Below are 25,233 nucleotides of genomic sequence, written 5' to 3'. Positions count from 1 at the left end.
CTTGGCTTCAAGTTCTGGTGAGGAAAGATCTGACTCCCAGGACTGCCCAGGACCTAATGGGCAGCTGTTTAAATTTGTACCAGCCCTCGCTAAGTTTGAAGAAAGGGATGTAGAGGCATTTTTCATTTCTTTTGAAAAGATAGCCAAACAGATGAAGTGGCCAAAGGAAAGCTGGATACTGCTTATGCAAAGCAGGTTGATGGGCAGAGCTCACTAAGCTTATGCCATGCTCGTATTCTCGCTGCGTATTAGTTCCGGAAGCACACAGGCAGAAATTTCGGAACTCCAGTGATTGGCTGGGCAGACTTATATAGAATTTGAGGATAAAGCAAATGGATTTTGATCTTTGGATACGGGCACTAAAGATGGAGGCTACGTATGAGAATCCTAGGGAACTAATTCTCCTGGAAGAATTTAAAAATTCACTCCCTCCGTTAGTAAGAACCCATGTAGAAAACCAGAAGGTTTCAACAGCCAGACAGGCAGTGGAAATTGATGATTATGAGCTCATTTATAAGCCCAAACCCTTTGTCTGTCACCCCCACAAACCTAAGAATAGAAGGCGGAAGAGTGAAAGGAAGGCAAGTAGCCAGGGACTGGAAGGGACAGCTGGGAATGCCCCGAGATCTCCTCCTCAGGCCAGAAAGGAAGATGCTGAGGGTGGAAGTGAGATCTGAAAGCCTTAGTGTTATTGTCACAAGGTGGGACATCTTGGTGCAGAATGCTGGAAGTTGTGGGGTAAACCCATGGGACTTATTGGGATACACAAAGCTAATGCAGAGAAAGGGACCCTGACCGAGAGTACAACAGATCAGGCTGCAGCTCTGACTGCAGCTGTACGGCGAAATACAAAAACCAATGTGAGTGTAGGGGTGTGAATAAGATACCCGAGAGTTGGAGGGAATTCTTGTCGAAAGGAAAAGTAACTCCTTATCCCTCAAGTGAGGCAGGTAAACCTATGGTTATACTTAGGGATACAGGAGCCACCCAAACTCTTTTGCTGGGGAAAGGTATAACATTTCCACCAGAGAGTGCACTGAGTGCTAAACGTTTACTGAATTGTATTGGCGGGGAGTATATACCCGTACCTTTTTAATCGGGTGCACCTAGAGTGTGAACTAATGTCTGGAACGGTAACTGTCGGAGTTGTCCATAGTTTTCCAGTAGACAGACTTCACCTACTCCTGGGGAATGATTTGGCTGGAGCGAAGGTAGTAGCTTTTCTAGTAGTCACAGAAAAACCAAGTGAAGTTAAAGAGACAGAACAGTTGCAGGAAAACGTTCGAGCAATTTTTCCTTCATGTGTAGTAACCCGAGCAAAGGCTAAACACGTTCCATTGTTGGAGGTAAAATTGGCACCACAGACAGATAACCAAATATCTGAAACTTTTTGGGGGATTTGGATAATCCGAAGGAAATGTTTAATAAGCCTTCTCTGATCATGGCTCAGCAAGCCGATCCAGAGTTAAATAAAGTGGCACAATCAACTCAAACAGAAGCTGAGGCAAAAGGAGTTCCAGAAGGCTACTGTATCAAAAATGGGATTCTGATGAAGTGGAGACCTCCTCACAGACCTGTGGACAAAGAATGGACAGTAGCTCATCAGATAGTGGTACGGCCAAAGTATCGTCGGGAACTATTAAGGATATGGCATGAAATTCCTCTAGCGGGACATGTGGGGATCTGGAAGACCAAATCGCGTACAGGTCGACATTTCTACTGGCCAGGTCTTTCCAAGGGCGTGCTGCAGTTTTGTAAAACGTGCCACACGTGCCAGATTGTGGGAAAACCGCAATCTGCCATAAAACCGGCACCTCTAATTCCCCTATCAGTTACTGGGGAACCATTTAGTAGGGTGTTGGTAGACTGTGTAGGACCTTTACTGAAAACAAAAGCAGGGTGCCAATATATACTCACTATCATGGATATGGCTACTCGGTTCCCAGAGGCCATTCCCTTGAGAACAATTTCTGCTATGGTACTGGCAAAGAGGTTAACCCAGTTCTTCACTAGATATGGATTACTGATTGAGATTCAGTCGGATCAAGGTTCCAATTTTATGTCTAAAACTTTTCGGAAAGTTATGGGTAATTTGGCCATAACAGTTAAAGCCTTCAGCTTACCACCCACAGACACAAGGAGTTTTAGAAAGGTACCATCATCCCTCAAAACGATGATCAGGCATATATATCCCTATAATTGAGACAAAGGGTTAGAATTTATTTTGTTTGTCACTAGGGTGAATCTACCGGTTTTAGTCCTTTTGAATTAGTTTATGGACATGAGATAAGAGGTACTCTAAAACTAATTGGAGAAAGGTTTTTAGAACAGAGGGATGAATCTTCTATGCTAGATTATGTATCCGTATGACAGGAACGGCTCGCGAGAGCTTGCAAAGTGGCTCAGGAATACCTTAAAGCTTCCCAAACAACTATGAAGAAATGGGCAGACAAGCATGCCAAGACCCAAACATTTCAACCAGTTAGTATTACTGTCTTTACAGGGTGAAACATTGAAAGCACGGTTCAGTGGTCCATATAAAGTGGTCAACAGAATTGGTAAGCTAAATTATTTGATTGACACCTGTGACAGAAACCACACCTGTCAAATGGAAACATATTAATTTCGGCATATAGAACACTATTTGAACTTGCACTGGGCATTGAACATAACTTGTGTAAAAAGACCACAGAGCGGCGGCTGAAAACATGGCTGCACATTTGCATTCTGAGAGACAGCTGCCTACAGAGACAATGGGAGTGCGCCCTGATTCAATTAACCAGATGGGTTTTGTCAATAATGATCAAAAGACATCGAGAGTCATTGCCTATGTAAGAGCCAGCACACCACCCACACCTACCCACCACCACCAAGTGTGTCCAGTAATCTTTGAAGAATCAACAATGCTCGCAGGCGATGCAATTTCAAACAAAGAGCTAGTCACATGACTGACCTGCTGGCCAACCTGGGAATTGACTGAATTGTGCATCACAGCAATGTTTTGAGGTAGACTGCAATTTTGAAGACCAAAGAGAAGCAATGTCTCTCTCTCACGCAAAGTTCCAGGGATCCACAGAAGTAACTTCAGCCTCAACATAGAAGACCCCTGCAGCCTTTTGGTACCAGCGAAACAAGTTTGAAAGTGTGCACTGGACCCCAACGAGAACTGCAAGACTTAACTTCAATCAAAGACTTCACAGCAAAATTAAAAAACAGTAACTGAATTCCATCTACTACTTCAAACCTTCCCCCTTTAATTCTTTCTCCTCCTCTGTAACTATGTGTGTTTGTATCGCGTATGCGTGCTAGCGTCATATATTTAGTAGTTTTAACTGAGGTAGAGTGTAAAGGTTAATAAACGTACACCTTTCTTGTTTAAACCTGAGAAAGCCTGTCTGATTGATTCCTTTACAATTACAATTAGAGAGCAGTGAGCTAAAAACACTGTTTTTAAAAGTTAAATCCTGTTACGACCAAACCAAGAAAGGAGCGAGAGGGGAGCCAGAGACTCCCTTCCTCTCCTGGTTGTAACACACCCCAGATCACCAGAAAAAGAATTGGCTGTGTCTAACAATATGTTGAAATATCATCGCCGGGAGGAGGATAAGCAAATACAGGTTTATCAGGTTGTGGCGACAGTGAGGATGGAGGCAGAAGAGGCCTAGATAATTCTCAGACTGAACCTCCTACTATCCAGTGAGTTAATACTGAATTGCTTGGAAGATTGGACACTATGCTTTCATATTTAGATGCAGAACAACAAGAAGACCTAACAAGGCTACTCACAGCATTGAAAAGAGTCTGTAGGGATAAGCCAGGATGTACAACCTTAGCTACACATGATGTGGATTTAGGGGAATCCTTTCCTATAAAACAGCATCCTTATTGCTCAGGTCCCGAAAAACAGGTCCAGGTAAAAGCAGAAATCCAATACATGTTGGAAAACCACCTAATAGAACCCAGTCAAAGCAGATGGAATTCGCCAGTAGTATTAGTACCTAAACCCGACGGTTCAACTAGACTCTGTAGAGACTATAGAAAAGTTAATGCAGTAACAAAGGCAGACTCCTACCCAATTCCTTGCTTGGAAGACTGTATTGACAGAGCGGGCGGTGGCACGTTTCTTACAAAGATAGATTTGTTAAATGAATACTGGCAAGTTCCTTTAACACCCTGAGCTAAAGAAACATTGACCTTTTTCACACCAGATGGTCTTTTCCAAAGCCAAGTGATGCCATTCGGGCTAAAAAATGCCCCAGCAACCTTTAAGAGACTAATGAACCAAGTGGTAGCCTGTGTTACTAACTGCGTAGTTTACCTTGATGTGCTGGCATACAGCGACACTTGGAAGGAGCACTTGGAACAAGTGGAAGCTCTATTTAGAAAATTACGATCGGCTGATTTAGTGATAAACCTTGCCAAAAATGAATTTGCGAAAGCAAGAGTGACCTACCTCGAGCATATAGTAGGGCAAGGACAAGTGTTGCCAAAAACGGCTAAAGTACATGCATTGGTGGAGTCCCGTACCCGAGACCAAGAAATCATGAGGTTTTTGGGGATGTGTGGTTTCTACCAAAAGTTTGCACCAAATTTTAGTACCATAGCTGCTCCACTAACAGATTTGCTACAGAAAAAGAAAATCAAGGTAGTGTGGTCAGGCGAGTGCCAAGCATGTTTTGAGAAGCTGAAGGCCACTTTGACTAATGAACCAGTGGTGACTGCTCCAAATTCCACTCAGCCCTTCAAGGTAGCGATTGATGCTAGTAACCTGGGGGTTGATGCAGTCCTGTTATAAGACAATGAATCCAGGTATAGAAAGATCAATGGGATACTTTTCCAAAAAACTAAACCGACACCAAAAGACATTCAACAGTGGAAAAAGAAACCCGAGGTCTATTATTGGTTCTTAAGCATTTTGAAGTCTATATCTGCCACTACTACAGAGAGACACTGGTATGTACTGATAACAACTCCCTCGCCTTAGTGGAAAAATTTAAAAACCAGAATGCTAGACTATTTCGATGGAGTTTACTATTACAGCCCTAACACTTAAAGATTATCCACATTGCAGGACAAAGTAATGTTATTGCAGATGCTTTATCGAGAATCTAACTTTGTTTTGAGTTAGATGAATGAAATGAGGGCACAGAGCAGAATTGTATTAACTACAGGTAAAAAGAGTCAAAATGTGTTTTAAAATGTTTTCTTTTTTTTTTACACTGTGTAATGAAATGCACTTAAAAATGGCGTTTCATTTCTCCAAGGGTGGAGGTGTTATGAAAGTGACTATGTGTTCTGTTAAACATATTTTAAGGATTCATTTTTGAAAAATTTAAGAAATGTTAAACTTTAGGGTTTCCAAAGGGGGTCATTTAAAGGCCACTTGACTTTGAAAAACAGTCCCTGGAAATGTTTTTTTTTAATAAAGGGGCACTGAGAGGTCTTGTGAGAAAAACAAGCCTTTCTGGGAAACCACCTGACTTCCAGCAACAAACCTTTCTGGGAAATCACCTGACTTCCAGCTCAATAAACAACAGAGGTTGTTTACAAAAAACTGACAGCTCAAGATTGATAGAGGTCAAAAGGTTGACCTCCTGTTGTCGGTTTCGCTTTTGAATTGTTCTGAGTTAGGGTTGAACTGTATAAAAAGGGAGTGAACTTCCAAGGAGAGAAGACCACAACCCAGCTCAGCTTTCCAGCACCTCTAAAAGACCCTGAGAAGTTCCCTGTGTCAACTCATCTTATCTCCTATCTTTGAAGAAAAGCCTGCTAAATTAATTCTCAACGCCACCTGAAAAGAACTGTTCTAAAAGATCCCAGTGACCTATACAAGTGTACTCAGAGGCCAGACTATATGCCAGTTTTGGAACACAACATATGTCATTTGCTATTTCTTCAAGAATGAGCAAGTATTCAGCCCAAGTGTTTTTTGTCTGTAATAAGAGCTCATTCAACATCCACATACAAAACATGAATATCCAAGTAGTTCAGAAAAAGGTGGGAGAACCCAACTGCTGAATAATGAGACCAGCTCACAGCATCAGTCTCAAGGCATTTGCTGGTTTGAGTTGCCAAGTCTAGATGAATCTACTCAGTTCACTAACTGCTGTTTATTGACAGATTTGCGTAATTTTATTACCAAACATATCTTTGGTATAGTTTTTATAGAAATTAAACATCTGTAAGCAACACAAGTACATCGTATAGCCTTGCTATAACAAATGGGCTAAGAGTATCAAATGTGTTTAATAGCGAGGTATTCATCAGACTGCATTCACGATGATGTGGCTATTTGTTTGGTTCCCGTTCCCTGCATTTTAGGTGCAGTTTTAGTAGTGTACATGCCACAGCAGCCTAAGTAGAACACAAAACCTGTAACCAACAGCACAGCTGGTTAAGAGTGACAGAGTTCCAGCTGCAGTCAGGACAAATGGGAGGACATGACCTGTGTTTGTTGTAACTGTGCCTCTATTATAAAGATCGCTTTTATAGCAAGCCCATCAGCGCAATACTTCCTAGTAAGGAAATATAGAGGCAGATAAATATTTGCATTATTATCTTCTGAGACATTTTAAAACCAGGTAAATGCAAGTCATACAAGGTGGGTTAACAAAGAAAGCTCAATCTTAGCAACTATGTGAAAGAGAAAAGCCTGCTTAGTTAAAATAAAGGTCACAAGAAGGCACACAATGAAGTAGCTGAGACACATTTGTGACAAACCAAATTCAAATCAGATTTGTTTTGCAAGTACTTGGATACTATATAATGCTCACCAACTACAGCTCTGCTGCAGGCGGCCAATGGTTGTGCTTAAAGCCTCAAAGTATGGGGTACCAAAACTTATTGGCGCTGGCATTTATAGTCCAAGATCCAGGCTAATTAAAGCACCATTTCCTATAAAGAATCTATCCATTTTGGGATATGAGCAGGGAGCCCTGTAAACTGCAAGATCTGAATGACTCACAATGAAACAAGAGTGATGCGGGGTGAGATATATCTTTTTTTTCTTTAAACTGGAAAGGGGACGAGTACTTTGCTGTGAAACTATATTCTACAAGCTGCCTTCCTCTGAGCAATCCTTACCCAACACCAACCTATATTGAGTTGATTTAACACAAAACAAACTTACTCTTTTATGCTGTTTATCCAGTTTGTCTTTAGTCTCTTCAAGCTCCTTTTGGACCTTTTGCACATGCTTGTTCATCTTTCGGATGGTGGAGTGAAGAATCTCCCAGACATACAACCTAAAGTGCCACAGTAAGGTTAGTTCCATGCAGTTTCAAAGATTGGAAGATTAATATATTAGATGTGTATGGTGCCAAGTGTTAGAGATTACCTCGTGAAATCATGTGCCATTTCTGAAGAAAAGATCCAGTTTGCTACTGCTGCGCAGTCTACAATCTGTGTTCTGATCATTTTATCAACCAGCATGGCCATCATCTGAAGGGGATCAAGAAAAAGTAGCTCTTATGAGACAAAAAGATCAGTACTGTGACATTGGAGTGTTAATTCATCAATTTCATACTCCCAGTAGGGAGCCGTAACTGAAGGGAGGACAGATCAGACAACGGCCTCTACAATGTTGCAGTCTGACTCTAGCCCACACTCCCTTCAGATGTGGTTCCCTACTTGAGGGCAGGAACCCATTTCAGGCAAAGAGAAGGCATTCCAGGCCACTTTTAAGAGGAGAGAAATGAAGAAAGATGTGTTTTGTTCTCAAATTTACACGTAAACAGAGTTTTATTTTATTTGGAGGAAGAAAAAGGAACAACCGTTACCTGAGGATGACACTTCCAAACATCAAACATAACTCTTAGTACATGTAGCTTGCCCTCATCACCTTCAGCCAAAGTCTTAAAAATCTCATGAAACCTACAAAAAAAAAATCAACTTGTGAAAGTTGTGCAAATAAATGTAGAAAGGTGCATCACTGAAATGTAGTTCTGAAAATGGGAGGCTCTGCTACATTTCCTCGACTCTGGACAGACAAAAATTCTCTCCCCTCCATTTTTGTATCATTTTGCTTCCTTTGGTGAAGCAGCTGATATCCACTTGGTGCCCCTTCAAAAGGTATCCTTATCTAAGGAAGGATATAGAGGAAGTGCAGCAGAGGATCACCAGACTAATCCCTGGGATGGCGAGATTGTCTTATGAGGAGAGATTGCAGAAACTGTGCCTGTATTCTCGAGTTTCAAAGAATGAGAGGTGATCTCATCGAAACTTACAAAATTCTTACAGAACATGACAGGGTCGATGTGAATAGGGTGTTTCCTCTGGCTGGTTAGCCAGGGGCGCAGTCTCAGAATAAGGGGCAGCCCATTCAAGACTGAGATGAGGAAGAATTTTTTTTTTTTTAAACTTAGAGGATGGTGAATCTTTGGAATTCTCTACCCTTGAGGGCTGTGGAAGCTCAATCATTGAGCATGTTTAAGACAGAAATCAATAGATTTCTGGATACTAATGACATTAAGGGATATGGGGATAGTGGGAGAAACTGGCGTAGAGGTAGATGATCAGCCATGATATGTTTGAATGAAGACTCAATGGGCCAAATGGCCTACTCCTGCTCTTATTTCCTATGTTCCTGACAGTGGAGAATCACTGATGCTAATTTTATTCTACCACCTGAAATGAGCACCAAAACAGCAGCCCACATTCATGCAGAGGGGCAAATGCTCAAAACTAATTAAATAATTAAACTGACCAAATTTCATTTTACACTTTGGCCTTAAGAACACTAATTACCCCAACTACTGGACTGTGCTAATTTTAACAGGATGTGGGTTAACTGTAAAGACCAGTGGAGCAGAAAAGCAAAAGACCATGATTTAGTGCATCAGGAACAATAAATCACAGTATTCATCAAGTTAATCGCAGTTATTAGCAAACAAAATGTTAACACTAACATCTGGTTCCAAATCTTTTGTTAATCAAAAGTAATACACTTACTTTGCCAAAGCACTGAAGGAATGGCTGAAGGACTTGGCAGCCAGGTGAAGTAAAGTCTGTACAAAAACTTCAATCTTCAGGGGATTAAAGCTGAACCCTTCATCTGAAAGAGTGTAGCTCAAGTAAGTCAGTCACGATCACAGTAGCACTTCTCCCAGATTAAGGTTGACAGATTAAACAAGTCTGAGAACCATAGAAAGTAAGATTAACTATACGGATGAGCATTATAGAATTATAGAATGATTAGCATAGAAGGTGGCCATTCAGCCCATTGTGCCTGTGTCAGGTCTTTGAAAGAACTATCCAATTCGTTCCACTCTGGTGCTCTTTCCCAGCCCAGAAAATTTTTCCTTTTCAAGTATTCATCCACTTTCTTTTTGAAAGTTACTACAGAATCTGATTGCTCCACCCTTTCAGGCAATGCATTTCATATCATAACAATTTAATGCAGAAGAAAATGTTTCGACATATTACCTCTGGTCCTTTTGCCAATCATCTTAAATCTGTGTCCTCGGGTTATCAACCCTTCTGCCACTGGAAACAGTTGCTCCTTATTTACTCCAACAAAACCCCTCATAATTAATAATGATTTGCTGGATGTATGATGCAGTCAAACATCTTTGGACAGCATTAGTGGAAGAGATTCGAAATGAAAGTGGAATGGGAAATGCAGGAATACTGATAATTACCCACATTTTAAATAACATCTCAAAACTCAGTGCAGAGTTAACAAATTATTCATCCATTGCTGTTAAGATTAATACATGCCCAATATGCAAACGCCAGCCAAGTAAATCCCACTTCAGTTCAGAGAAAATTGTAGCAATAGAGGGAAGCAGCCATTTGGTCCAGAAGACCTGGACCGTTGCTGGCTTCACATTTCACAATTTTTTTTAATTTTTCAATTATTTGTTCATAGAATGTGAGCATCACTGGCCAGGGAAGCATATGCTACCCATCATTAACCCCACTTGAGAAGGTGGTGGTGAGGCATCTTCTTGAACCGCTGCAGTCCATGTGGTGTAGGTACACCCACATTGCTGTTAGCAAGGGGGTTCCATGATTTTTCCCCAGCAACAGAAGGAACAACAATATAGTTCCAAGTCAGGATGGTATGCACCTTGGAGCGGAACTTGCAGGTGGTGGTGTTCCCATGCATCTGTTGCCCTTGAGGTCGTAGGTGCTGTTGGAAGAAGGTTTGGCGAGTTGCTGCAGTGCATCTTGTAGATGGTACACACTGCTGCCACTGTGCGCCGGTGATGGAGGGAGTGAATGTTTAAGGTGAAGGGGGTGCCGATCAAGCGGGCTGCTTTGTCCTGGATGGTATCGGGCTTCTTGAGTGTAGTTGGAGATGCACTCATCCAGGCAAGTGGACAGTATTCCATCACACTCCTGACTTGTGCCTTGCAGATGGTGGACATGCTTTGGGAAGTCAGCAGGAGAATCACTCATTACAGAATTCCCAGCCTTTGACCTGCTCTTGCAGCCACACTATTCATATGGCTGGTCCAGTTAAGTTTCTGGTGAATGATGACTCCTAGGATGCTGATGATGGGGGATTCAGCTATGGTAATGCCGTTGAATGTCAAGGAGAGATTGTTAGATTCTCTCTTGTTGGAAATGGTATTTTCCTGGCATTTATGTGGCATGAATGTTACTTGCCACTTATCAGCCCAAGCCTGAATGTTGTCTAGGTCTTGCTGCATGCGGGCACAGACTGCTTCAGCATCCGAGTCGTCGCGAATGGTGCTGAGCATTGTGCAATCATTAGCGAACATCCCCACTTCTGACCTTATGATTGAAGGTCATTGATGAAGCAGCTGAAGATGGTTGAGCCTAGGACACTACCCTGAGGAACTCCTGCAGTGATGTCCTGGAGCTGAGATGATTGACCTCCAACAACCACAGCCATCTTCCTTTGCACTAGGTATGACTCCAACCAGCAGAAAAGTTTTCCCCCCGATTCCCATTGACTTCAGTTTTACTAGGGCTCCTTGATGCCATACTCAGTCAAATGCTGCCATGATGTCAAGGGCAGTCACTCTCACATCACCTCTGAAATTCAGATCCTTTGTCCATATTTGGACCAAGGCTGTAATGAGGTCCGGAGCGGAGAAGTCCTGGCGAACCCTAGCTGAGCATCAGCGAGCAGGTTATTGCTGAGCAAGTCCCGTTTGATATCACTGTCAACAACAAAGTGATGGAATGTGTTGATGATTCGGAATCGATTGATGGGGCGGTAATTGGCTGGTCTGGATTTGTCCTTCTTTCTGTGGACAAGACATACCTAGGCAATTTTCCACATTTTCGGGTAGATGCCAATGTTGTAGCTGTACTGGAGCAGCTTGACTAGGGGCGTGGCCAGTTCTGGAGCATAAGTCTTCAGTACGACCAATATGTTGTCAGAGACCATAGCCTTTGCTGTATCCAGTGCCTTCAGACGTTTCTTGTTATCATGTGGAGTGAATCGAATTGGCTCAAGACTGGCATCTGTGATGCTGCGGACATTAGGAGGAGGCAGAGATTCATCATCCACTCAGCAACTCTGGCTGAAGATGGTTACAAATGCTTCAGCTTTGTCTTTTGTACTGACGTGCTGGGGATGTTTGTGGAGCCTCCTCCTCCTGTTACTTGTTTAATTCTCCACTACCATTCAAGACCGGATGTGGCAGGACTGCAGAGCTTTGATCTGATCAGTCGGTTGTGGGATCGCTTAGCTGTCTATCACATGATGCCACCGCTGTTTAGCATGCATGCAGTCCCGTTCTGTAGCTTCGCCAGGTTGGTACCTCATTTTTATCTATGTCTGGTGCAGCTTCTGGCATGCTCTCCTCCACTCCTCATTGAACCAGAGTTGATCCCCTAGCTTGATATTAATGGTAGAGTGATGGATATGCCAGGCCATGAGGTTAGATTGTGTTCGAATACAATTCTGCAGATAGCCCACATTGCCTCATGGATGCCCAGTTTTGAGCTGTTGCCAAGTGTGTTCTGAATCTATCCCATTTAGTACAGTGGTCGTGCCACACAACACGATGAAGGATATCCGCAGTGCGAAAATGGAACAGGACGTACCCAGGGATGGTGAAGGAGGAGTCTGGGACGTTGGTTGTAAGGTATGATTCTGTGAGTACCACTATGTCAGGCTTCCCAGCTCTCCCAATTGTGGCACAAGTCCCCCTGTTAGTGAGGGGCTTTTACAGGGTCAGGTAGACAGGGTGTGCTTTTGCCATTTCCAGTGCCCAGGATGATGCTGGGTAGTCCGTCCAGGTCCATTCTTTCTTGACTTTTCTGTAGCAGTTTGAGATAACGACTGTCACAGGCCATTTCAGAGGGAAGTTAAGAGTCAACCACATTGCTATGGGCCTGGAGTCATACTTAGGCCACACCAGGTAAGGACAGCAATCTAGTAGTTTCATGGCCAACATTACAGAGACTAGCACTTTATTCCTAATTTAGTAATTAATTGAATTTAAATTCCACCAACTGCTGTGGTGGGATCTGAACTCATGTCTTGTTACAAGATTTCTTCTGTTTCTTTTGTAAAATATGTTTTAAAGAACTTATTTTATTTTTTAAAATTTTTTTTAATTTTTTTTTTTATTTAGAGATACAGCACTGAAACAGGCCCGTCGGCCCACTGAGTCTGTGCCGAACAACAACCACCCATTTATACTAATCCTACATTAATCCCATATTCTCTACCACATCCCCACCATTCTCCCACCACCTACCTACACTAGGGGCAATTTACAATGGCCAATTTACCTATCAACCTGCAAGTCTTTGGCTGTGGGAGGAAATCGGGTCACCCGGCAGAAACCCACGCAGACACAGGGAGAACTTGCAAACTCCACACAGGCAATACCCAGAACTGAACCCGGGTCGCTGGAGCTGTGAGGCTGCGGTGCTAACCACTGCGCCACTGTGTATAGTTGAATCCTGGACATAGTTTCATCTGGAGAATGCTGAACTTTGTGGGGTGTTTTTTTAAAAAGGAACGTCAACAGAAGGTTTGGAACTGAGTGAAATGTCAACAGACTGGAAGGCACCTGTATCTAAATAACCCAGCACGGGTTGTGCTTGTGACTTTGAAAAAATGTTTGCAAAGAAGTGACAGGCCAAGATTTACAGCTGTCACAGGACTTGCATCTGAACAGTTTGGTTTATTTTGAACTGTTACAAAACGTTAGTTGCCGTGTGCCTGCCAGGAGAAGACAGCTGATATCGTTCTCTCTTGAAAAGAATTCCTGCATCAAGTGTTTACTACTTCCTCCTGCATTTGAAGAAACCTTTACTGCTATAAGACCTAAGAAGATCCTTGTTGCTTGCTGCTAAAAACATGTTTTTATTTAAGATGATCCTGGTTGCTGCTTCCAGCTATAAATCCTGACTCGAGCGTTCTGTGCTGCATCTCTTGGACAGCCTACCCAGACTGGTCATCAACATCGCCTGGAAAGAACCGTTTTAGGAAGATCCCATTGACAGCCACCTATTTACCTTCGGGACACCTCGCCAAAACAAAGGGCTTTCTTCCATACCTTCTTTTCAGCATACATGTTTTTTTTTTATTCCTTCGATTTCTTTGTAACAGCTGAAAACAAAAATCCCCTTTGTCTCCTGGTTAAACGGTTGTGTATGTGAGCATGTGCGTGAGGGCTAGGATAAATAAGGGGCTTTAACATTTCATGTCACGTGTATGTTTACTTTATTATTGGTTAAGACTTAGTTTATAATAAATGCATAGTTTTGTCATTTATTAAAGAAAGCTGGCTGGTGTGCTTTATTCTGGGGAAAGTATCTGATTGACTTTCAGTAAGTGGGAAAATTTAAATATATGTTATGACTTGTGGAGAAGTGGGACTGAATTAACAGTGCGTTCCACCCACCTCGGTCATAACAGTCTGCAGAGCATTAGCCCCGGGCCTCTGGATTACCAGCCCAGTTAACATTACCACTATGCTATCATTACTGCATCTTTATTCTTTTTTTCTATCCTTCATTATTTATTCCTCTTCAAGTGTTCATCTAATCTCTCCTGTTGAAGCTAAGTGACATCCAACAATGCTAGTGAGCAGCCTCATGAACAAGGAAGTGCAGGTACCAGATTTGGGGGTGATATACCCTTCAAAAAGCTCCTGTGATGCTCATTCCCAAGGGAGACAAGATTTTGTGATTCTGTGTAGAAACCAGAGTACCCCAACCAACTTCCCTTTAGGAATCCAGTCTCAGCATAGTCCATGCACTCAAACTCAACCAACTAGTTGCCAATCCATTCCCAGCTATCCCATGGGCTTGACTGTTAGGCAGTACTCAATTTTGAGGGAGTGTTAAATGCCTCCCTGAAATCCACTTAGGGAACATCCACTGCATCTCCCCTATCTACCAGATCTGTCATCTCCTCCAAAGAATTCCAATAAATTAGTCAAGCATGACCTCCCACTCCTAAAACCATGCTGTCTCAGATCAGCTCTTGTCCCTCAAGATATTCCCTTATATTATCCCTCATAATACTTTCATTTATTTATTTATTTATTTAGAGATAGAGCACTGAAACAGGCCCTTCGGCCCACCGAGTCTGTGCGACCATCAACCACCCATTTATACTAATCCTACATTAATCCAATACCCTCTCACATCCCCACCTTCCCTCAATTCCCCTATCACCTACCTATACTAGGGACAATTTATAATGGCCAATTTACCTATCAACCTGCAAGTCTTTGGCTGTGGGAGGAAACCGGAGCACCCGGCGAAAACCCACGCGGTCACAGGGAGAACTTGCAAACTCCGCACAGGCAGTACCCAGAATTGAACCCGGGTCGCTGGAGCTGTGAGGCTGCGGTGCTAACCACTGCGCCGCCCAGACACTTTCCCCATTAGGCTTACAAGGTTTATACTTTAATAGTTTAATACTTGTCCGCTTTTTGACAGAACGCTAAGTGAGAATTCATTTTGCCTTTGACAATGATCTCTAGTAGTTTTCCCACTAAAAGTAAAATGATTCCTTACCATCATCATCATCCTCTTGGTTAGGATTTGGGAGGTCTTTTAGTATGCTCAGAATTTCTTCGTTACTTGCTTTGCTTTTAATAGCACTGCAGAGACTGACAGCCACAGCGTAGCCAGGCAGAGAACCTAAAGCATCAATGAAAATACTGTTAAGAGGGTTCAGAGTTCATGTCAAATTGTTAAATTTCAAGTTGGTAACTTTTTGGCTCCATTTAGGCCAACTGCGTTTGCTTTTAAAAAAAAAAAAAGCACAGTATTGTTGTGCTTGCAGCATTCAAAAGTAGAAAATGGTTGACTCACTGACCCCCATAAAAGGGAGAAAGCATGAGAGAAAGCAAGTTCGCATGCACATGACAAGAGCGAGAGGGGTTAAGCATACTAGTACAAGTGGCTGATGCAAGCACAAGACAGGGCAAGACAGTGTATCCACATGCACAAAACAAACAGCGAGTGCACACAAGAGGGAGAACGCATGCATTTGCATACTAGTGCATGTGTAGAACACAAGTGAGAAAGAGTCAGTGCAACCTAAAACCATTGAAATACTGCAAAACACCAACCTGTATTACAGAAACTGTCACATTAGTATACTTCACTGCACACCAAACAGCATTAATGTAGTCAGATTTAAGTCAGTGTGTAACAGTAATTTGTTCCTCACTGTATTTTCATTGAGTTTGCTATTTAACTCTTACTACAATTAAACACATTTTCTCAAGAACCAGGCTAAAGTTGAACTGCATCAATGTTAAGGGCTAATTTTATAATCTGTGAAGTAAAAATGCTAATATATCAAAACTTCTGAAGCAGTCTGCTTTTTTCCAACTTGTTTACCAGACATCTTCTTAAAGAGGTATATTATTAGTTGGGACCACATTACAATTCTTAATTCCAAAGCAAATTAAAACAGATACAATCCAGTTCTCAATACATCTGTATGACAGAAGTTACTGAAATCATTAACTTTACTACTAGTCTAGAAGAGGAAAAGTTCCCATCTCTCCAAGTCCAAACAGGTGACTACTTACTGTTGCTCTCATCACCATACTTGTAAATGCACAGTGGATTTGCTGGCAACAGGGCTGCAAAGTTCTCAGGTACAATATCCACTATTCTTTGATAATAGGAAAGCCTGTGAACAAGATGGCAGTTCATTTATATACATGCTGAAGATACCCATCAACTATTTAAACAAGTGCATATGCTTACATAAGTCAAACAAAAATTATTACAGGAAACAGCTTCAGGAGAAATCCTGTAGAGCTTGGGACTGTTGCCTTGGAGAAGATAGCAGAGCTATGGATAGATCCTACAGAGCAGAATATCCTTCTTTGCCCAAATAACAAAGCTAGAGAAAGTAAAAAAAATGCTTCAAGTAGTAGGCTATCATAGGCCAACTTGAACAAAGTGAATGGCTCTTAAAGAAAAGTCTATGCTATTTTGTCTCAGATCCTTTAAAATGACTAAGGAAGTGTCAACACAACTTATTGGATGTCCTTATTTTCTCAATGGTAAGACACTAGGAACTGTGGAAGAACAAAAGGGATTGGGTGCCCATGTGACCAAATCACAAAGCTAGGTAGACAGACACAAAAAACCATACAAAAGGGGAGGAATACAAAAGGAGGAAGAAATTATGCTTCAGTTGCACATAACCTTGATCAGACTCCTTCTGGACTGCTGCACCCAATTGTGGGCACTACACCTCAAAGGAATGTATTGACCTTGGAATGGGTACAACACAGATTTTCCAGAATGAATCTGGCTTACAGGGTTAAATTACGATGACAGATTGAATAAACTCGGCTGTCTTCTCTAGCCTTTAGAAGTGATCTAACTGAGGCATTTAGGATGATCAAGGGATTTGAGAGACCTGATAGTTGAAATAGAGAAAATCTTCTTGGAAGCTTCATATTTCTTGTTACCTGTTGATGAGTTAGCATTGTGCTGAACGTCACTGGCTTGGATCCTCATGTACCTACTTAGACAGCACAAGCATCTATCACCGAATGGACACAGCAAAAATGAAACAGCTTTCAAAGATTTGTCTGGATCACAATAAATTGATCGATAAGAAGAAAGGCACAGGGCGGGGGTGTGGCACTTTGCTGTTTTAATACTGGAGGTTGCACAGTCCAACTCTCAGTGTTGCATCATGTTCCCTCCAGTATTGCCGGCAGCAAGTAAAACAGTATTATCTTCACAATGCTCAACGTCAACACAAAACAGGTATTTCCACTGGTTGATAGCAACTGAGGAGAATCCCTCATATACAATATATTCCATAAACCAACCAGCCTGGTTTGCCAAGAGGCTTGTGTGTATCATATATTTTTTGTTTACCTTTATTCTATAAGCAAAGAAATATAGGTTTTCCAAGACTCAGACAACACAATCTATGTTCCACTTCAGCATGTTAAAGCATGAAACAAGGGGAAAGCAATAAACTGGACAGGGTTGGCAGGATCATCAATTAGCCCAGCACTCATGTCAGATCAGATTTGGTTCAGTTGATTAAGAAGTCAACTCATAGGTTAGTTTAAAAAAATCCCATGGGTTCAGAGTGAATACACAAGTTTATATGGTAACGTATTAGTAGATGGTCTGAACTTTGCTATCTTTTCACAAATCATGTAACACTGATATAGCCCCTTTACCTGGAAAGCATGCCATGATACCCCACTAAGGTGAAACAGACAATGAGCAGTACAAAAGTCAGAAGAATGACTACACATGTTTAAAAGGTGGAGAGAGAGATAGTATGCAAGAGGGTATTAGGGAGGAAGTTATAAAGTAGGGCTGAGACAATTCCTAATGGTTGGAAAGGAAGACAGGAGGTCAGAGACAGTACTGAAGAGCACAGGCTGGGATTCAGATGTGAAGGAGGTTTCAGAGGTCAGATGGAGGGTTTGAATTCAACACACTGGGACAGGGAGCAGAACAGGATGTGGGTGGTTGGCTGTGCAAAATAATCATTGTGAACAAAAGTGCAATCCAACACATTACTCTCAAACTCTGCTCACTCAATGAACAAACCAAATGACCAAAAACAGAGAGAATAATGCAAATATCTATTTACTTATTTAGAGATACAGCACTGAAACAGGCCCTTCGGCCCACCAAGTCTGTGCCGACCAACAACCACCCATTTATACTAACCCTGCAGTAATCCCATATTCCCTACCACCTACCTACACTAGGGGCAATTTTCAATGGCCAATTTACCTAACTACCTGCAAGTCTTTGGCTGTGGGAGGAAACCGGAGCACCCGGCGAAAACCCACGCGGTCACAGGGAGAACTTGCAAACTCCGCACAGGCAGTACCCAGAATTGAACCCGGGTCGCTGGAGCTGTGAGGCTGCGGTGCTAACCACTGCGCCGCCCTATCAAGACAAAAGTATTTTTAAAACAGTAATCTATCTATCTCTCCATTTACAGCCACACAAATTACAGTACCAAAATTAAAGTTCAAAATAACACTTTACAGAAAATACAAATCATAAGCATCCCAATCAGAAATAAATTTCACCTCAAAGAAATAATCTGCAGAAAATACAAACAGAAAACTCTTTCTCCACCACCCCCCCACAAAAATTGCAGCTGCTCATACTAGAAGTCATTTCAGATTGTCAAGCTTTACAGAGTTCAGAAACTTATACTAAAGGGGCGGCACAGTGGCGCAGTGGTCAGCACCGCAGCCTCACAGCTCCAGCGACCCGCGTTCAGTTCTGGGTACTGCCTGTGTGGAGTTTGCAAGTTCTCCCTGTGACAGCGTGGGTTTCCACCGGGTGCTCTGGTTTCCTCCCACCGCCAAAGACTTGCAGGTTGATAGGTAAATTGGCCATTGTAAATTGCCCCTAGTGTAGGTAGGTGGTAGGGAAGATGGGATTAATGTAGGAGGGGTTGTGGTAGGGAATATGGGATTAATGTAGGATTAGTATAAATCGGTGGTTGATGGTCAGCACAGATTTGGTGGGCCAAAGGGCCTGTTTCAGTGCTGTATCTCTCTATTTCACGTGCTGCAACATACAAGGCCTCTGGTTCAGACAGCACAGGCATTGAGTGCAGGACAGACACAACGCAAACTGAAAAGCTTCCAAGATCCATGAGCAGACCATCACAAGAGAAACTTAAAACAGTAAGTCTCACAATAAAGACCCTCATTGTTAATACAACCTTTGTTTAGCTGAATAGACAACAAAATTCAACATGTAGCAGGCTAAAGCTAATTTTGAACTATAAAAGCAGAACTAGGGTTTGGTCAAGCAAAGCACCAGCTTTCACTTGTGACTTTTCAGCTAACCAGAAACTTAAGTTTTGTTTTTACTCCAACCCTCCCTTCACTGTAGTACAAGTTACACGTGGATATAACTATTTTACGAGACAATCGCCGCTATTTAGGGTTGGAACGACAACGCAACTTCCGGTGTGCACACACTTGCGCCAAAAACAGGAAGCTGCGTTGCCCTCTCGAGCCTCTGCTGATGGCCCTGACGAGCTGCTCTAGAAAGCAGCAGGGACCTGTACTTGCTGATTGCCCACCCATGACGCTGGATTTAACACTCTTTAAATTAGAACCAATATTAGCAGGTGTAAAGCATGCTGGGGAGCAGATCAGCCATTACAGGATCTGGAGTTTATGCTGGAGTCTAAACTTTGATTTCTTGGACCAAGTTCACCAGCCTCCCAAACCCTCCTAAAAAGCTTTACTGAACTTAGGTTTGCATTTTTTTTTAAATCATGTAAGCTCAATTATATTTTCAAGATATCAGAAAAGAGATACTGGACATTGGTAAAACCAACTTAGTTTTCATGTTTGCAAGATCCAAAAACATCCCAACTTTTTCTCCGCTTCCAGTTACAATCAAAATAATAATACTCTTCCTCTGTATTTGTTTGGTAGGAGGGGAAGGAGCAATGTGATGTTATATCTTATTACATCAGTAGAGTACAAACATATGAACTGAGAGTTTAGTCAAACTGCACATTACTTCTTTACAATGTCCAAAATGTATCAAATTCAGTAAAACAAGGAACTGTTATTAAACATTAGGGTATCATCGCTCAATCCTTTAACCATATGTGTTAACTTAAAATGCTTCTGGGACGTTTTGCCCTCACGTGATTTGTAACAAACAATCTTCCTAATGGATTGTACATTAATTATTACATAACATTACACTATTCGCCTGCTCATTGCAATTGTGTTGGGCACAGCTTGGCAATGAACCACTTAACTGCTTGCCTAGTATAGATAATTAACATTCATTTTTCACTGAATGTATCAATTAGATAGATTTTGCATTTATGGTAACTATTAAAACACCATATTAACAAATATCAGTAAATTTGTAAATAATCCAGTTTTTACTTTTCTTTATTGTATATATAGATAGCAAAATACTGAGATGCAAATTGAGATTGCTTGAAGGAATTTTTCGGCTGGTACCAGGCCTCCAGTTAAAATAACCATATACCTGCATGATTTCCCTCAGTACCGCAGCTTTGTTTCATTATAAAACCTCAAGCATCAAGAAATATAGGCAACAAATGGTTCACGTTTTGTTAAAAGTGAGTAATAAGTCAGAAATCCCAATTACATTAAAATTCCAAAGATACGATTACAATGGTATTCATCCTAAGGCGGGAGAGTTGATTTCTCAGAAACCATTCTACATGTTCAGTCAGGAAAAAGGGATTATTGTTGCATTGGAGATATAACTATGAAAAAACTCCTTGCTGAGTTCAACAAATACCTATGAAGAATATGAAGAGCTATGTATAATGCATGAAGAATTTGCACTATGTCAGTCTGAATGATCACTTGATTCACTTTTATTTGAGAATAAGACATCCAGGTTGGACAATGAAGTCTCAAGCAAATTCCTCATCAAGGATTACAAATGTGGTACTTGTTTTCTGAAAACACTTTGTGCCAGTGGTGTAATAAGGATTATAAATCCTAGTTTTAGCACATCCTTTTTCTGCACATTTGAAGAGTCGGGTGGGAGGTGGGGGGAGAAACAACTTCTAAACACTCTGGACAGTTTCAGTGCAGTTCCAGACTAGGAGAGGGAGGGAGATTCGTGTACTACTAGTGAGAGATGGGGTCTGAATTTATTTTATGAAAACACTGTTTTCTCTTTCTCCAAAGTTCTAAGGTCCACTGTGGACTCGCAGTTCCTGTTGAGAACCAAGGCAGTTTGTCAAAGATGTTTCCCGGGACAGTCAAAGTTTGTTAAAGTATTTAAAAATTCATGAAGGTTTTAAAAAGTGTGAAGTGTTTAAAAGTATTTAAAATTATAAAACAATCACCTGCCTTTGAACTAAAGGCTGACCTCAATGGGTGTGTCTTCAGCTCATGACATTAGAGGATGTAACTTTGCTCAGAATGCACCTTGCTGTAAGGCCTTGCTGATCCACTCATCGGTGGACCTTGCTGCAGCAAGAAGTTGAAATTCTCACTGAAGCCAACAAACTCAATATCCTCAAACCAAATTACTTCGGAAATATGCACAGTTTGAGATTTTCTGTAACCAAAGTGATTAATTACTCATGCCCCTCAGTTAAACATTCAGCTCCCCTCATGGCAAATTTAGCAGCGCTTTTGCCAACTGCAAAATCCACTGCATAGGATCAGCAAAGTTGATAAAATTGAAATCAAAAAATTTATTTACCTCATACATTTCTCCAACACTTCACGCAAAAACTTCGGTTTGGCTTGGTCAGGGTCCAGTGCCAAACAATCAGACCTGTGTGTGCGTGCGGGTGTGGGTAGAGGCGAAGAGAAAGAGAAGACAGCACGTTATTTATGCAGCATAAAGTCTAAAAACAAGTTTTAGAGCAGTGCCAATTAAACTGTGCCCAAAGGCAACATGCAGCCCCCAAGCCTCAAGAATCTAGCTCTTGGAACTCAGTCATATTCGAATTTATATTTCGTATTCACTGGATTTCCCTGCCTGAATTTTGTGGACTGAAGGTTTGGCATGGGTTCATTCTAGCACTATTGCTTCATGGATGAATAAATTCTAAAGCAGAACACATACCTGTCGATGGGAACTAATGGGAGAAACCATTAAAACTTTATGGGCTGGATTTTGTGGTCAGTGGTGAAGAAACAGCACTCGCGCAGACCTCATAGAAATTAACCCACAAAGATCTAGCGATCACTACCGTGATTTCTCTTTTCGTGACGTCAGTTTGAATCTGGCACCAAGCCAAGGGGACCTCCAGGTGTCTAGCAATAGCAGTGTAAACAGCTAATCACATTGAAATATTCTCACGAACAACAAACCTGGAAGTAAAAACCACTAAACCCCTTCATTTTTAATTCTTAAATTTTACAGATAGCAAAATAAATGATTGGGACATACACTTGGAATTAGGATAGAAGTTAAAATATCAAACTTTAAAATTAAGTAAAAATGTGGAATATCTTCTAATGGAAAAATCTGACATTCAACAAATATAAAACTACTCTTTCAGAGTCAGTGAGGTGGTCCAACAGTAATAATGAACAGTATGCTGTTAAAAACCAAGTTACACCTCAATTCAACAAGGTGAAACTTATTCGAGGATTTTACAGTAAGACTAAGAGCTTCAGAGTGGAAATTCTTGTCAGTTCAATTCAATGATTTTGAATTAATTCCAATCTGGCGGGGGTGGGGAACCTCAACAGCGCATCCTCCGGAGAAGCGTTTCTTTTCGAATTGTTGACAGCAACTTCTGGATTTCTGCATTTAACTGCTCATGTGCAAACTCCAGAAGTTGCTGTCAGTTTCAGAGGTGTAATGATGGCAAATGCTGACTATTTCGCCATCATTACTACAGCAAAATCCAGACCTATACACGCCGTCCAGGGTTCCACAATATGCGGCCCATAAAGATAAAAGCTGCCCTCCCATTCTTATTCAAGAAGTGTCATTCCTTTAAAATCAATAAACATTAAATCCTAGTGCTTGCTCCTTATATTCCCAATTGAGCAGAAAAATAGTGGCCCTCGACATCACTCTTCACAGTTCTAAGGGTAGTGGATCAGTGTATCAACAAGCTGTGCCCCCTCACCAAGACATCTAGAAACCATATTTATATGCAAAGAAATACTACAGGAATCCACACAAGAGGTGTAAGTCTCAACCCAATCAATGCAGATCCTTAAGCAAACATTTTTCTACTCATCTTTGTCCATCGTATTGGAATCCGTATAGTCATTGGAGTCAGACCTGTTACGGCCAAGTGAGAAGGGAGTCACAGTCGCCCCCTTACCCCTTATCTTATCTGACTGCAACAGAGTTTATTCCTTTTAAACAGTTGTTGTGCTTACCACCTCAGTGAGTGTTTTACCTTTTCCTTTTACTGTGATCGTGAAAGAACCAATCCGACAGGTTTTCTTGAGTTTAATCAAGAGAGGTAAGATTATACGTAAAACACTAACCCTACTTAAAAATAATTTTAAAAAACACAGTACACATTCAAGCACACATTCACACGAGGATCTCACACACACAAATAGATTACAAAGTGGTAAGTAGGTTTTTTTGGTTGGATTAAAGTGCAGAATAAATAAAAGTTAAATACACAGTCTCGAGGCTTGATGATTCACTGGTCTTCTCCCTGGAGTTGTATTCTTGAAGTCTTGGCTGGTCAAAGTGCACTTTGTGGCCGGCACCAGCTTTGCTCAGGGTTTTCTTGGATGCAAAATTGTAGTTGGCTCTTTTCCCCTGGTCTCTGGTTGTAGCATTCTGTAGGTTTGGAGGGTCTACTGTCACAGACGATTTGCAAACTTGATGTTTTCTGGAGAGAGCGAGACAGAGCGAAAGGGAAGCACTCAGCCTTCTGATGCTGCACACTCAGTTACTGCTCATCTCTTGTCTGTGCAACAAAACTCCCAGTTTTTTCAGCGATGGCCAGACAGTCACATGGTTCTCTCAATCTCCTTTGTTTTTATGAGGTAAAAGTCGAAAACCCAAAACCTCTTTCAGGTGGTGTTGTCAGTGTTTATGCCCTGGAGGGATGTCTCCACTTATGAATGCCTCAGGATAACTTTGAATGTCCCGCTAACGAAGCTGATCTGGATAATCTACTCAGTTAGCCAAAGCATTGTTCTGGCTGGGCTTCTTGTTAGACTTCTGGCTTTGGTTGGGGCCTTGTAATGTGCGAAGATGTTTCAGATGTAAATTGCAGTGGCCATCTTGGCTGCCAGTACTTTTAAAAGTTAACTGTAGGATTTTTCCATTAAAAGTCTACGGTAAGTTTCCAACCAATGAATTAACATTTCTCATTTGGCCTATTGTGTTTTCCCTGACAGACCCCTTCAAGCATGGATTTCAAGTGCCAGTGTTTACAAATAATGCAGCGGGATGTGGGGTAGGGAACAGTGTATTAGGGGTCCAACTTCAGTGCTGTTAAAAGAACTAGATTACACTAACATGGCGTCTTACAGTAACTGGCAGAAAGTTACACTTGCGATGGTACTGAAGTTGAGTAGCAGGGACCCAGCCTTTTGAAGGGCTGTGGCAGGAGATCACCAGTGAAGATATCCAGTGTTCAAAGCCAGAGACTGAGACACAATTAAGTGTTCCTGAAGCTCCGCACATCCAACTGATGCGGCTACCACTGAGTGGGCCATGGTGTGTTGGTGCCCCTGCATCAAACCACTAGTGAGGAGCTTCTAGTACCTGCTGTCTGCATAGCAAAAAGCTCAACATCACACTTGTTATAAGGTTCTAATGACCAACTGGTGACTACTTGCTTTGGTGGTGGTGGTGGTGGTGGAGGGGGGGGGCGGGGGGGGGGAGGGTGGTGGAGGGGGCGGAGAATGCTAAGAGGAAGGTTTTCCTTCAACTTGAGTTGGCCCTTAGGTGAAATTCTGGAACATTCACCTCTCCATGCAAGACTCAGGTCTGATACCTGAGCCAGGCAGGTGCACAGTATTCTTGGCCACTACTGATCACTAATGAGCCAGACTGGCTGATCAGTGCCATCTGGCAGGGCTGGATCTTCTGTCAGAAACTTGGATTCTTCCCAAATAACCCTTTAAGCTGAAGGCCCAACAGGTACAGTGGAAGCTTATTTCCATACTGTTACAGACAGGTAGAATGGATGTGGCTGGCTACCACTGTTCACCTCTACCAAATGACCGCAATCGTGTTTTGAGTTAGTCCCCAAGTGTATTAGGGTCAAATAAAAAGACAAACAACGTATTTTCTTGTAGTCTTAAAAAAATATTTTTACACAATTCTCGAAATTGGTCGCCAACCTTACTCACACAA

At 41.8% G+C, this 25,233-nt stretch overlaps 1 protein-coding gene and 1 long non-coding RNA gene across 5 annotated transcripts in view; one reads left to right on the top strand and one right to left on the bottom strand.

Moving 5' to 3' along the window:
• Positions 1 to 25,233, bottom strand: part of LOC137369286 (nuclear cap-binding protein subunit 1) — a 97,396-nt gene that overhangs the window by 10,204 nt on the left and 61,959 nt on the right. For all 4 annotated transcript variants that reach the window (XM_068030287.1, XM_068030290.1, XM_068030288.1 and 1 more), the window contains 7 exons: positions 21,640 to 21,714; positions 15,990 to 16,093; positions 14,962 to 15,087; positions 8,950 to 9,052; positions 7,779 to 7,872; positions 7,337 to 7,440; positions 7,130 to 7,244 (listed from right to left, as the gene is read on the bottom strand). In XM_068030287.1, coding sequence (XP_067886388.1) covers positions 7,130 to 7,244; positions 7,337 to 7,440; positions 7,779 to 7,872; positions 8,950 to 9,052; positions 14,962 to 15,087; positions 15,990 to 16,093; positions 21,640 to 21,714 — 721 coding nt within the window. The remainder of the gene's footprint in view (positions 1 to 7,129; positions 7,245 to 7,336; positions 7,441 to 7,778; positions 7,873 to 8,949; positions 9,053 to 14,961; positions 15,088 to 15,989; positions 16,094 to 21,639; positions 21,715 to 25,233) is intronic.
• Positions 7,003 to 13,644, top strand: LOC137369289 (uncharacterized). Its single transcript, XR_010974914.1, has 3 exons — positions 7,003 to 7,262; positions 11,960 to 12,065; positions 12,558 to 13,644. It is a non-coding gene; the product is annotated as an uncharacterized lncRNA (long non-coding RNA).

The sequence above is a fragment of the Heterodontus francisci genome, chromosome 4, assembly GCF_036365525.1.
Source record: "Heterodontus francisci isolate sHetFra1 chromosome 4, sHetFra1.hap1, whole genome shotgun sequence".
NCBI lineage: Eukaryota > Metazoa > Chordata > Chondrichthyes > Heterodontiformes > Heterodontidae > Heterodontus > Heterodontus francisci.
This window is presented reverse-complemented; position numbering and strand designations above follow the sequence as displayed.